This window comes from Cnephaeus nilssonii (genome assembly GCF_951640355.1).
Source record: "Cnephaeus nilssonii genome assembly, chromosome: 16".
Taxonomy (NCBI): Eukaryota; Metazoa; Chordata; class Mammalia; order Chiroptera; family Vespertilionidae; genus Cnephaeus; species Cnephaeus nilssonii.
This window is the reverse complement of record NC_137087.1, coordinates 27952695-27967839: the sequence shown is the minus strand read 5'-3', so window position 1 is coordinate 27967839 and position 15145 is coordinate 27952695. Positions and strand designations below refer to the sequence as shown.

The 15145-nt window shown below is 39.5% G+C and overlaps 1 protein-coding gene across 14 annotated transcripts in view; it reads right to left on the bottom strand.

Moving 5' to 3' along the window:
• The window catches only part of ANK3 (ankyrin 3), a 597115-nt gene that overhangs the window by 464917 nt on the left and 117053 nt on the right, over positions 1–15145 (bottom strand). For 4 of the 14 annotated variants that reach the window (XM_079793856.1, XM_079793852.1, XM_079793853.1 and 1 more), the window contains exon 1: positions 2235–2364. The exons of 8 other annotated variants lie outside the window; for them this stretch is intronic. In XM_079793856.1, coding sequence (XP_079649982.1) covers positions 2235–2297 — 63 coding nt within the window. In that variant the 5' untranslated portion in view covers positions 2298–2364. Of the gene's footprint in view, positions 1–2234; positions 2443–15145 lie in introns of those variants that run through there. 2 more of the 14 variants (XM_079793861.1, XM_079793851.1) reach the window with 2 other exon arrangements.

Sequence of the window (15145 nt, the reverse complement as noted above, 5' to 3'; positions counted from 1 at the left end):
TAAATCAATGAGACACTTATTTAGTGTCAACTGCATACAGAGAGCATGCTGAGTACCTCCTGATGTGAATACCATAGGTTCAAGGAGAACAGGGGACTAGAGCAGGTACATGATAACCTGAGAAAGAATCAGAATGTGTCAAGTGTCCTGACAGTACAAGGTGCTGGGTCAATGCAGAAGACTGACTGAATTCTAACCAGAGAAGATGTCAAGATGGTAAGATCTGGGCTGGCCCTTCAGGGCTTGGTAGGATTCCACCAAGCAGGCTGGCATAGAAACGCCTTCTCCAGGGACAAGGAACAAGCATCTGAAGAAAGAGATTAACTCAAGGACTGATAAGAACCTACTTTGGATGGAGTCTGATGTGAATGAAGTAGATGGTGAAGGGGGGAAAGCCTGGAACGTGGAAATGAAGGGCCTCAAGCTCAGTGGTCACGAATTTGGACCTCACTGAGCAGGCAGCAGGGAGTGTGGAAGGTAATGGGGGCACAGTGTGATGATGAAGGTTTTCATAAAGGGTACCCTGGCAGCCATTGGGAATGGAAGGGAGAAGGGTTCAAAGCCACTGACTTAATATTGTGCTCTGAGTAGGATAACTTTATATGAGGAGAAATGGAACACAGCTGGGGAAATTTCAAAGAAGAGAGGAAAAAATGTCCATGTTAAAGGATTCCACATAAAAGCTCAATGATTTACGACTGGCCCAGCCACTGCTCACTTTAATCTGGATTGCACTGTCGTGGCTCATGATGTCTGCCTGGGCTCCCCGTGACACTCTTGTGCAGAATCATGGTGGAGCCTGTCAGACACTTCAGGCCCTATCTCATAAACATGAGCAAAGCTGACAGCTTTCCCTGAGACCGGCACCACTACGCCAGGCACTAAACAAATGGTTCCTGCTGTGCAGCTGTGGCCTGCCCCCTTGGGAAATCAGAATAGCACCTTTACAACATCATCAACCCCTGCTGAGACAATATTCAAGAAGTCAAGACTGACTTAAAGCCAGTCTGCACAGCCTCCCCATCTGTAGGATGTTGAGCCATTGCCCTAGAACGCTGGCATATTCATAAACGTATCCTCAGGGTCTGCTGATAGTAGCTCCTTTAAGAATACCATATTCAAATGAATCTTTCATAAATAATAAACAGATTGTGAAAATATTTTAAGTGCCTGACAATTCAATGAATGGTTGAAATCTTTATCTTCTCTACTACAACCAGCCATTCTCTACGTGTCCATTGACAAGAGCATACATTACATTGGGTCAAGGAAGCATTTTAAAGGGCCACAATGACATATAACAGCCCTAGTAATTAAAATATAATATCTGAAGATTTTGATTATAGATTAAAAAATGTAGTACACATTTTCCTTACGTAGCTATGAAATATAATCCTATTTTCAGGATTTGTTTTCTTTGTTTTACAGATACACAACTGTCTTTTCCACTGGTGGCACGCCCTGTGAAAGCCAGTATACACCACAATGAATAAAAAGCAAATGCTAGACCTAGGGAATTACCTCCCCCATTTCAAAATGCATTAAAAAGTTAGGAGCACATTTTAAGATACACACATTCAAGAAAATCAAAATGAATATACAGGTTTACAATAATCATCTATTTATATTTTGAAGATTCTTCCATTTACAAATGGAGAACAAAATTAATTTCATGTATTATAATAAATAAATTAGGTATATGGCTGTACAACTGTGGAGTCAATTGCAAATCAGAGATTTGTCAGCCATAAGCTGATCAATAATTAAAATGGAGTTCACCTCCATACCATAATCTTAAAGTGTAACTACAGGTTTCCCTAAGTTTGCCTAAAATATGTGTTAAAGCTAAACATCTATAGCATAATAATATTCATTAGTAATTATGCCCTGTTGATTAACAAGCATTCTGGAAAATTTTAAGGAATAGAAAAACACATCCACCCACATAATTAGGACATGTGTTTACTTAATAATCCTGAATATCAGTATGAAAAACACACCACTTCAGTGAATCTAAATGACTATATTTAAATAGTTTAAATATTTTAGCAATGTATCCGAGTTGTGATGTTTTCCTTCAACACAGAACACACCCATTAATAGACCAGAAAAACAAAAGCATTCTAATTCTAGCAGCTTCTTCAAATCCAGTCTCTGCACAATCCAGCCTGAAGATCACTTCCTCCCAGAGCCAGAGAACAATACAGAGAACATGTTGCTTATTCATTTCTTACCTTTTTTCCTTTCCTTTTCCTATGAGCAGGTTTTGCACTTTTCTCCTTTGGTTCTTCACTCATCTTTCCTTTAAATCAGGTGAGTTGATCAAAGACAGGAGATCACTGCCCGTATTCCAACATCCAAAACCACGACAAAGAGTCAAAGCATTTAGACCAAAGTCCATTTACGGGGCTCCCAGGCAAGCCGCCTCTGCTTACACCCAGCCCTGCTGCTGTCAGAGCCTCGGGCGGCTAATGTAGCCTGTTCAGCTTTCCTCAGGCAGAAACTGGGTGTTCTCTACATCAAACAGGCAATAATTCCTCTAACGAAAATCAATAGTTTAGTCTTTCATTTTTGACTCATCATTACCCTGAGATAAAATCTTGACAAGACTTTGTTGCTTGTTCCTCCACAGTGATTCCAGCCTGCAAATGGTGAGAGAGAGAGAGAGACACACACACACACACACACGCACACACACACCCTCTCACACACAGAAATAAGCTACAGACTGCTGACAAGCCTCCCAAGCCTTCCCAGAGGCTGATTTGCTGCTTCGCGCAGGCTGAGAAGCCGAATGTAAATTGCTCTCCGTGCTGCGAGCCTCCCATATGAACACATGTGGTGAATACATCAGGGCATACCAGAGGAGGAGGCAGTGCAGAGAGTGATAAAAGATCAGGTTACTGGTTGGTAAAAAACACTCCACGATTCAAACAATAAAGAGCCCTACTACAGCTAGAGAAAGCCAAGATTATACTTTCTCTATTACTTTTTTTATGAGATAAGCAGTAGGCAAATGGCCAATTTTCAGCTCAAGATTTCTAATGCAGGGCTAATTACAGAAGGCCCCATATCTAATTTGCTATCATTTTTAATCGTTGGTTGCCTTCCATGAATATACCAACCAACCAATGAACCAACAAACCAGAAACCCTCCAGAATATTCAGGAAATTCTAACAGCAAGTGGAAGGAACGCTCTATGCTTCCTGACCATGTTTGGGGCAGTGCCACTCTCAGGTCAAGGTATACACTCCATGCTTCATCATGCCATCCTGAGACCTGGGCTTCAGGATGTTTTCTGTGTGTGTGTGTGTGTGTGTGTGTGTGTGTGTGTGTGTGTGTGTGTGTGTGTGTGTTGGGAGGAGAGGGGTTCACACCTGGGTGGAAACTCCCTCACCAAGCCTTCTATCCATTTAAACACAGCTGAGTTACCCTCAGAAGCTGTCATTTAAGCATCTCTTGAAGAGGGCCAGGTACATTCTGATTCAGGAAGGAGCAAGGTTGTACGAGCTGCCACAGGCAACCACTAAGATCAAAACAAGTCTCTCTGAGCAGATGACTGACACAGGTGTAGAGAAGGAAGACGGGAACAGGTGGAAAGGAGGAAAAAGTGGGAAGAAAATGGAAAAAGGTTCAGTTTCACCCTTATGGGCCTTGAATTCAGGGGGAAAAAATCATACTATTTCCTCACTCTAACATTTGTATTCAGGAGGTATTGGGTTAAAAATCAATGCTAATGTTTGCATTCGGGAGAAATTGGGTTAAAATAATATAAAGCACAGCCTTACAGGGAAAAAAGACATAGCAAAGGCTAATATTCAGTGCTGTGTGCCAAAGGATTTGACACTGTTTGGGGGAAACAATGCTTAGAATATTGAGCCAAAAGGACAGATGTTTATGCTAAAATATTCCCCATTCTTTACCTATTATATACAAAGGGGGGTTGTCTCCACAGTATAAGCAACCAACACACTCCTTTCCCTACTCTTCGAAACACCAGTCCCCCAGAAAGGCCTGAGTACAAAGGATCCTTGAGATGGCTTCCCCACAGCCCCGCAGGCCAGGGACAGGGGTGCGAATGACCCCACAAAGAGCTGCATGGCTTTTATGAACTGTGGGTTAGCTGCTGGAGCTTCTTTTCCACTGTGAGATTCCACACTCGTTAATCACAGTGACATACATCTCCACACCACGGTACGTCTGGTGTGGCCAGAATTCTAAATGGTGTTAGGCATCTCCTCTCACCTTCCAAGTTTCGGTTTAGACTTTAAACTGCTACCCACCCCCAGTTCCCATTTTCTGCTACTGTTCCACCATGTTCCTCCGGTCTTGCAATAAAAGGTAGAAAATCAGAATGTGGCAGAATAAACCTTTCACCTTCCTCCATGATTCAGTTCTTCCTCATATTCAAAATACGGGGAGATTGAGGGAACCAGCAGTACTGGTACCACCTCTATCATTCATTTACTTCCATCAGATAAACCTGGGTTTGTTAGTGGTGGACCTTCTGAGGCACAAGGATAAAAATTCTGTATAAGGTAAAGGATATAAGCAGGTGGACAGAGTCAGACTATCTAAATCTTTGCATTATGCATTAGTCAAGCAACAGAGATAGTGCCTCCAACTACAGAAGAGTTTTGATATTTTGATTCCTAGTGTCTAAAGAATTACTAAGTTGACTCACCTCCCCAGAAAAGTCTTTGGCCGCTCTTTGCCGAATAGCCACAGAGTGTGAACCTATTTTCTTTTCTTTCTTTTTTTTAAATCAAAGGTGCATAAAATTGAAACTAAATTTAGTTTATTCATAAAAGATTTAAAATTAATTAGGATTTTAAATCGACAAGATGAAACTAACAGGAAAATGTCTGGCCAAGTACACAGCAAAGAATGTGTTTGGGGAAAATATCATTATAGTAACTTTTTAAACTATAAAAGTGTTTAAATTGATGAAAACTCTAGGAAATTGGTGAAGTAAATGAATTGACAGGATATGAATGAGATTATGACTGAAGATACTTATCTGCCCATTTCATTGATAAAGCATGAACCTGACTCTATTCACTTATATATACACAACGCTTTTATTGTAAGCTAAAGTGCTCTCTGCTGGTTGGATGGAAAAAAAACACAGGAGGTTTAAAGAATTAGATGGCAAAATTCTACAAATGATCATTTTAGGAAGGAATTATTCTTACTGATGAGGAGCTCATAAATCTGATTGAATATACTTCAAGATGTCACATTATATAATCAGATCTGGTAGAAAGCCCAGTTTTGAAAATTAATTTTAAAATATCAAATTTAAGTAGCAAAATAATATAAGCTATTTTAATAATAAAAGTATGTGAGATATAAGATATTTTATTTTTATTTTCTGTACTAGTAACTTATTAAGTTCTAGACTTTTTAGAGTGAATAAATTGCTACATTTCTACGAATCTAGAAGGTTAAAAGAGTTTCTGCATTAAAATTGAGGGCTTAAGACATCACGAAATCAATATTCATTTAATTTCTAAAAATATGAAACATTTTCACTTTGTAAAACTTAACATCAAATTTCATTTAAAGGTTGAAAATTAAAACAATTCAGACAATAGGAAACCTATCCCTTATTATTATTTAATGGTGTCTCTAACACTTGTGCTCTAGAAATATGCAATCACAGAAATACTGATTGTTTTTAATACCCAAAGGTGTAGCAAAGCATTTCAAATTAAAATTGCTCTGGGTAAAAGAGTAATTGGATTGATCTAAAAACAGTCTAGGGCTGATTACTTGTTCTCAAAATGTTAAATGTTAACTACTTTTCAATGGCAATCTCTTTTTCATCCAAATTATAAAATTCCCTCAGCCCTTGAGAAACTTAAATTTAGCCTAAGAAAAAACTTACATGCTAAATACACTGAAATTACCAACCTGGAAACAAAACTCTATTTGGTCAGGATGCCAGAAAGGAAAGATAACTGGATTATACTGCTCCCAAGCATGACTCCGTAGAACTGACTGCCTAATTAGAGTTTACCCCGGATAGAAACGATCATAAACTAGTTGATACAGATCTACTGAGACAGTTCTATTTTTAAATTAAATAACTCGGATAAGAGGACATCAACCAGTGCCAAGTTAAGTCTCGTAGAACAGATCTATTTTTAAAATGAAAGTAGCTTACCATAGGCAAATAACTGGTCTAGGATTATCGGGAAGCAAATTTTAAAAAATATATTCTGCATAAAATTCACTTGAAAACCCTATCACTGAATATAATTCCTTGACAAAAATTAAAGTACAACATTAGTGATAAAAGCAAAAAGGTTTCCATGTAAGTTCAGCAGAAATGCCTATATGAATAGGCAAATTTTATTTTTAAGGCTGGGACGTCATGTACTTACTGTAAGTAACACGGCTAGTTGGCAAGCTAAAGTAGTTGCTAAATCTAAATCATTCCCTTGATACCATTCCTTAGTCTTTAATGTTAAAAATACTTGTAAAGTTAAAGACAAAACTAGAGGCAAGGAAGCTGCTTTTCCACAAATCTCTTCAGAGAGCCAAGTGAAACATTGAGGCGTTGTTCTCTCTTTGACCACCTGTGGCCCTGACAGGTCTTCCCTGAGGTCACCCAGCTAGTTAATAGCAGAGCTGGGACCAGGAGCACTTCTACTGACTCCTCCTCTGAAGAGCTTTCTTTCCCCTACACGGGGAACTCCCAGAGAGGGGAACACCAACCCACAGTGAGGTTTGAGATAATAATCAACGGTAAGCAAACTTGTATTCAATAGTTATGCATTTGCCTTAAATTAGAAAATTACATACAACTAGGGTTCATTGGGTGCATCTCAATGGAACCTTCACTGTGGGGTTCCGGTATTTACCTTGCCCTATTTTGTGTGAATGCTAGGACGGAAGAAGGAAACAAGAGAAAGAGTATGACAGAAAACAGTTGGTTGCTTCATGAGCCCACAGTCAATCTTCATCCCACAGAAGTGGGGTTGCCTTAGGCTACAGCTGATCCTTGGGTTTCTTCCACACTACTGTTTCATCCTCCTGCCCCTAAACTCCTGGGCCATCCCTAGTGATGATTTATAAATATGAAACATATCATAATGTAGTTTTATGTATCAAAGCCATTATGTTTTATACAATGTCATTGCTATTTCTGATGTGAGTGAAAACATCTGAATAAACACACTCTATGTATTCAAGCTTCTAGTCTTTTTTGAGTCGTCAGATTGAAAAATGACATACAGTAACATTTGCACATCTGCTTAGAGCAACTCAAAATTCAGCCAAGTGTGGGCATGAGATGAAGTAAAATGAGACCAGGAATCCACTCAATTTTCAGCCCCTTCTCAAATACCCACATGATTTTAGTGATGTATAACGGCTATCGGTACCACTCATTAATATTTTTAATAGAATTCCTTAAGCCTAGATTTGCTCTAAGCAACATTATCTGTGACATTACAGGTCTGATGAGCCAGTTCCATTTTGGCAATGCTTCAGGCAGGTCCATAGCAGGATTTTCCTGCTTTGTTCTGGGTGTTCTTTCTTTCCTGATTATTCAGCCATGTGCCCATTAAAATGTAATGATATAATCACAGTAGATTAGTGAAACAGAGAGACAAATGTTCAAAAAGATACAGCCTGTAAATGGGTGGCGTGTTTTTTGTTTACTTTCTTCCCTGAATCTTTGCATGTTCATCAGTATGATTTTCTGAGCAGGGTAATTTCTTTCACTAGGATAACAATTCTCTTTAGAGGCTTAGAGATGTTTACATGTCAGATACCCATCCTTCTGTGAGTCATTCTTTTGATCTTCCTCAAATCCATGTGTTTTACTTAATAACAATGGAGATCCTAAATGATTTTCTTTAAATCATAAAACCATGGAGACAGATTCTAAAGACATTCCCTTGCTTTGTAAAAGATAATCTCCAATATTAAAATGATTAAGAAGTATGATGCTTATGTTTGGATCCACACCCAAATGGCATTAGTAGTTCTGCTGGGTTTTCTTTTTTCTTTTTTGTTAATCCTCACCAAGGATATTTTTCCATTGATTTTTAGAGAGAGTGGAAGGGAATGGGAGAGACAGAAAGAAACATTGACGTGAGAGATACATCCATTGATCGCCTCCCGCATGATCTGGCCTACAACCCACGTACATGCCTTTGACCAGAACCAAACCTGGAAACCTTCTGTCCTTTGGCTGATACTCTATCCATTGAGCCAGACCAGGTAGCGCTGGGTTTTCTTTTATTGTTGTGAAAAATACTATGCAAAAAGTGGTCAGATACAGCTCTACTGGTGTTCTTTTTCATCAAATGTCCACAACAACAGCAGCTTCTCAACTTTCCACATTCAATCACTATAGTAATATTGAGACCCTTATTTTTTCACCTACTAAAATAAAGGGGTAAGGGAAAAAAGTAGATTTTAAAATCTTTTAACTTAAGCTAGATCTCAGAGTATATTAAAATTTGATACTAATGTTAATGCTGCCTTGATTAAAACCATATAGTGGCAAATATGTCTGTATGCCTTCTATGTATTACCTTATTTTGCTTAATAATAATTGGCACCAATGCCTGAAATCATTTGTTTATGGAAAGAAAGAATAGACTTGAGAGATGTTTCTAGCAGCAAAAATAAAAAACATAAAGGAGAAACTACAGTAAAAGAGGAATTAGTTATTGAAGCAGAGAGTGTGTGGAATAAAGATCATGACAGCTGTTCTAGGAGCCTCCGGCCGCACCAGGATGTTGCCTCATTGAGCCCCATGATCATGACCATATTGGAATTAAAGCCAGGCCTAGGCTCCAGCCAATGATGTTTTCATCAGAGCATGATGAATCCCCAGGTTAGTTGGAAGTAAAAAATTATAAAGTATATTCTTAATTTTAAGTGTTTATTGGTTGCCACACATACTCTGGGTCTGCCATGGTCCTTTACCCATATTCCTCCAACCAAATAAGTGAGAACACAAATTCCTCTTGAAGTGAGGGATCCCGGGGAACGTCAATCCTGTCAGAAGCCTCCTCATATTATTTTTGTATTGATGCTTTTGGCATAAAAATACACCTCTAATTTTAAAGGCTTTGTACATTCAAGACATAATATGATTCAGAAAGTCACATCAGGATAAGCCATAAGGATGACATTCCTCCAGAATTTATCACTCATTATCAGTCTAATCATTCCTCAGCAGTGTCTAAGGATGTTTACTCACACCTTCACCAACTTAAGTCAGCATCAGTCTTTTGTAATATTTGCCAAATTGACAAAGGAAAAATATTATCATGCTGGGTTTTAATTCACATTTCCCTGCTTGGTAGAAATGTTGAATCTCTTCATATTTACTCATCACTTTCATTTCTCATTCTGTGAATTTTATTTTCATGGCTGTACTCAAGTCTATCAGGATAATACAATGAAGATGAGTTTCTTTCTAGGTCTAAGAATCAGAGAAACACATAGCCTCTACTCTAAATCAAAATAAGACATCTAAATCAGTTTCTAAAAAGTCCTATTCAGATGACTGCCGGCGCACACACCATTTTTTTGGCATGAAATCCTTACTTAACTGAAACCCAGCACTGCACTATTCAACATGTCCAAGTTCTGCTCCTTCCTATAAAAATGTTTAAAAGAACAAGAATTTTCCCATATAAATTAAAGTTATGGTGACACAATTCATCTTCATAGTATGATTCTGCATAAGAATTTATGTTCTCTGGGATTACTCACCACATCTTACAAAGTTATTAAGAAAGCATTCCAAATAATTAATCTTGGTGTGCAAGCATTCTTTTTTTTACTATTATTGATTTTTGTTGTTGTTGTTAGAGAGAAAGAAAGAAAAGAAGAGAGAGAAACATCAATCTGTTGTTCCAGTTATTTATACAGTCATTAGTTGATTCTTGTATGTGCCCTGACAGGGGATGGAACCCACAGCCTTGGTATATCAGGATGATGCTCTAACCAACTGAGCTACCGGGCCAGGGCACAGGCATTCTTTATTATTCAGCTCTTGTAACCATGTGTAAAACAATTTCCACAAGAGCAGATTCAACTTTTACACTGACTTTGACTTTAAAAACTAAAGATATGCTCATCCAAAAATAAAAATTAAAAAATCCCCAAATACTGAACACCTTCACAGTGAATGTGGCCTAGCCCATCTGATCAGGCTTGAGGGTGGGAAAAATTCCCAAAGAAATTGACTCCAAGCTCGTCTCCCCTGCCTCTGTGGCAGAAGATAGAGTGAGTATTCAAGAAGGTCACATCTATGTCCGAGAAAACTTTTATCACCTTCAAAAATGTTACGCCCAATGTTATAGTCCAGTACAACATTCTGAAACTAAATAAATTACATCACCTCTAAGATCCTGGCACAATGCTTGTATCATATTGTGTGTGTGTCCTAAGTGCCAGCACAGGGCCTGGGACAGAACAGGGCTTCATAAATACCACCTGGATTAACGAGTGACAGAATGATGGAGCCCTGCAGCGTGCTGGACATTGTCCTATACTTAAAGTGTTACGCTATCTAAAATGGCAGCCCCTCCCTTAAAGCTACTAATTTCTGTATTCGTTAGGGCAATGCTAGCTGCTGTAATAGAGACTGTCACAGAATTACATTTTGATGTGGTGTGGGAGAGGGCATTGATGGAAACCTCAGCAGGCTACTTCCCATACAGCATCAAATTATAAAGATAATGGTTTTTATTTCCTCAACTCACCTCTTTCCTTAACTTTGGCCCCTCTCACCCCAAAAATGACCCCACCAACCCCCTGCCACTCACTAGAAGCTCAGAGATGGTGAGAGGAAGACTGGGAACCAGGCTAGGGGGTGCCAATTATTTGGTAGAAGTTTTAAGCTAAATATTAAATGGCTTATTACTAAGACCATATCAAAATCACTACCTAAAAACTATGCCATCGATATGTTCTTAGCATTTTGATTTAAAGCAGTAAAATGTACAAAAGATACATAGCAATATAGGTTTTTCTAACATATATCTCTTTTTGAGACATTTTTACTGACGTTCCAATTGTTTCCTGAATTTTTCTCTTTTTGTCTGAGCCTCAGTGATGCCATCATAGAGTTAGACTTGATCTTTGGTCCCAATTTAGTTTTAAAATATTCAGTAAGCCTCTAGTATGCTAAGCTAATGGCTGAAGGGCCAAAGACTGCCATAACCCAGTCAGGCCTGTACGGCCTCCAGGTCACGGTGTGGCTCTGGGAAAGCCTCAACTGTTTCCTGTCTTGGTTGCCGATTCCTAAAACGAAGAGGAGTTGGATGTACTGAATGATGTCTAAAATCTTTTATAAGTTCTAAAATTCTCTAATTCTGTGACAATCTCTACTACAGCAGCTAGCATTTGCCCTAACGAATACAGAAGTTAGTAGCTTCAAGTGAGGGGCTGCCATAACAAATACTTAAAACTGACCCAGCAGTCAGGCAGCAGGTAACAAGGAAACTGATGCTGGAGGCAGTGAACCTGGAGACTGTTGGTAAATGCAGTGAATGAAGTACTGGGTAAATCTCACCCATGGTAACTTGAAAAGCAGACTTACTATGCCTGTATGTTTTACATGGGTTGGTTATTATTAGCAGCATTTAGCAAAGTTATAGAAGCACGAGATGAGCTTAGGTAAAAATTGTGGGGAAAATAAAATGGGATAGAGGAGGAAGTCCAGAAATTTGGGGACCTGAAAGTCTCTCAAGACCCCAAACAGTAAGAGAGAAGACTGAGAAAGGCTTTGAGGGACCAAGTCCCATTAAAACTCAGCCTCAGGGTAAAGATCCGACCTATTGCCGGTGGCCTCTTAACTGGCATCTCCTAAATGAGAGATCTAGCCAAAGGAATTGAGGAGCAAAGAAAACTGTTTGATAGTTATACCTTGACAGACCTGTGGATGAGGTTACTGGCATATGGAACTAACTAGAAGATATAGATCATGACACTACCAAGGTTTTGAAAGAACTGTATTGTTGTTTTCTTTTAAAAAAAAAGACTTACAGCATTTGAAACAAACAAAACAAAAAAAACTCTGAATCTCCAAAGCTACCTTCCAACTTGCAAGAATAGGAAGTGGACTGCAAACATTTTGTAGCTCCCAAGGATGGCATCGTCTTCATTAGCCACTTCAAATGTGGACAGGTATGAAAATGAATAAGAATGAACCATCCAGTGAATACAGGTAAGGGCTCATAGAAAGCAATGAACAGGGAATTGCTTACAGCGACTGAAAGTAGAATTCAAGTCTGGTAAAATAAAAAATGTCATACATACGTAGTAAGTCGATTCCAACCCAGACTTGGCAAAACTTATCCAACTCCAGGCTTTAAGAATGCAAGATGGCAGTGGAGTAGGTGAGTGTTACACTCACTCCTCCCAGGACCAAACTGGAATTACAACTATAACACATAACAATCGCCCCAAATAGCTAGCCGAAGACCAGCTGAACAGAAGTCTTACAACCAAGGGTTTACAGAAGAAGCCACATGGATACTGGTAGGAAGGGCAGAGATGCAAAAGAGCTGGTCTCACTCCAAAGGGCAGCAGCTGAGATTCCAGAAGAGTAGCTCAGCTGCACAGTTTCCCTCAGCTGAGATTCCGGAGGGGGAGGGATTGATGAGCTGCAACAGTTCTCGGGCTTCCCTGCCCAGAGCTCAAGAGCCAGGAAGAGATGCCCACATAACACCTGGCTGTGAAAATCAGCAGAGGCACTGTTCCCCAGGGAGAGGAGAATCTGTTAGAGACACAGGCATCCTCTTAAAGAGCCAATGCACAAAATCTCATTCGCAGCCACTCATCCTGGGCTCCAGCAAAAGGGATGGTGGAACGGACTAGAGTTCTGTGAGAAGAGACTGGGGTTTGTAGTTTGGGGGGAGACAGCTGAAGGGACAGCTGCTAGGATCCCTATACTGAGTCATTCCACACCACAGACACCTGATTTCTCAACAGAAACATTTAATGCCAATAGGGATTGGCATGAAATATTCATAGTGAAAAGTAAGGATATACAACCAACACTACTTTGTCCAGCAAGGTTGTTATTTAAAACTAGAGGCCCGGGGAACGAAATTCATGCACAGGGGGGTCCTCTCAGCCCAGCCTGCACCCTCTCCAATCCGGGACCCCTTGGAGGATGTCCGACTGCTGGTTTAGCCCCCTCCTGCCAGCCTGATCACCCCTAACCGTCTCTGCCTGTCAGCCTGATCGCCCCTAACTGCCCCCCCGCTGGCCTGATCACCCCTAACTGCCCCCCCACTGCTAGCCTGGTCACCCCTAACTGCCCACGCCCGCTGGCCTGGTCACCCTTACTGCCCCCCTGCTGGCCTGGTAGCCCCCAACTGCCCCCCTTTGCTGGCCTGGTCACCCCCAACTGCCCCCTCTGCCAGCCTGTTGCCCCCAACTGGCCCCCTGCCAGCCTGGTTGCCCCTTACTGCCCCCCCTGTCGGCCTGGTCGCCCCCAACTGCCCCCCTCTGCAATAGTTATATCAGATAATATGGACTTTAAAACAAAGGCTATAATAAGAGACAAAGAAGGACACCACATAATGATAAAGGAATCAATGCAACAAGATGACATAATCTTTATAAACATTTAGGCATCCAACAAAAGAACACCTAAATATGTAAAGCAAATCTTTTTTTAAAAAATTTCTTTATTGATTAAGGTGTTACATATGTGTACTTATTCCCCCATTACCCTCCCATACCCCCACTCAAGCCCTCACCCCCCTGTTGTCTGTGTCTATTGGTTAGGCTTATATGCATGCATACAAGTCCTTTGGTTGATCTCTCCCCCTTACCCCCACCTTATCCTACCTTCCCTCTGAGGTTTGATGGTCTGATTGATGTTGCTCTGTCTCTGGATCTGTTTTTGTTCATCAGTTTATGTTGTTCATTATATTCCATAAATGAGTGAGATCATGTGATATTTATCTTTCTATGACTGGCTTATTTCACTTAGCATAATGCTCTCCAGTTCCATTCATGCTATTGCAAATGGTATGAACTCCTTCTTTTTTTTTCTTTTTTTTACCAAAGCATAGTATTTCATTGGGTAGATGTAAAGTAAATCTTGATGAATACAAAGAGACAGAAAATCAACAAGAAAACAGTGGTCTTAAATGGCACACTAGAGCAGATGGATTTAATTGATATCTTCAGAACATTTCAACCCAAAGCAGCAGATTATATATTCTTTTCAAGTGCACATGGAACTTATATCAATAAATGTATCATAAGGGGGTAGGAGGGGAAGGAGAGGAAGAAGCCTATGGATTAATCCTATCAACCAAATGCAATATATAGGATGTCCCAAAAACATATACACTCACTTTGAATAATTATAAGGGCAGTGTTTATTAAAATACATTTCATTTTCATTTAACAGTTAATAGCTGTTCACGTGTGTATAAATTTTTTTGGGACACTTTATATATATATCTTGACTGTATACTGATCTAAACAAGCTTACTATTAAAAATGACAATTGTGAAAATATGAACATTGACTGGGTGTTTGAAGATATTAAAGTTATTAAATTTTAGGCATGACATGGTATGCTACTGAAGATATTAGAATTACTGGTGGATTGTCAATGATTCTGAAATGGTGCTTCCAGGTAATTGGGGATAGAATTTATCATCCTGTTTTCTCTAATTTTGCATATATATAAATTTTTATTTTAAAAAAAGTTCAGGCCAAATAACAATACGATATGAATCTCATGTAAATCCTTAAAGAGTCTACCCCCAAAAAAATAGCTAAGATCTGGAAGCAGACCAAGTGCCCATCAGTATGTGAGTCAATAAAAAAGATGTAATACATTTACACCATGGAATACTATGCAAATGTGAAAAAGAAAGATATCTTACTCTTCAAGACAGCAGGGAGGTACCTGAAAAGTATTATGCTAAATGAAATAAACCAGTCAGAGAAAGATAAGTAATGCAAGATCTCACTCATATGTGGAATCTAATGAACAAAATAAACTTATGAACAAATTAGATCCAGAGACATAAAAACATGAAACAGACTGATGATTCTCAGAGGGAAAGCAGGGGTGGGGGAGTTTGGGGGAGGAAAGATTAACTAAAGAATTTATATGCATACTAGAGGCCCGAT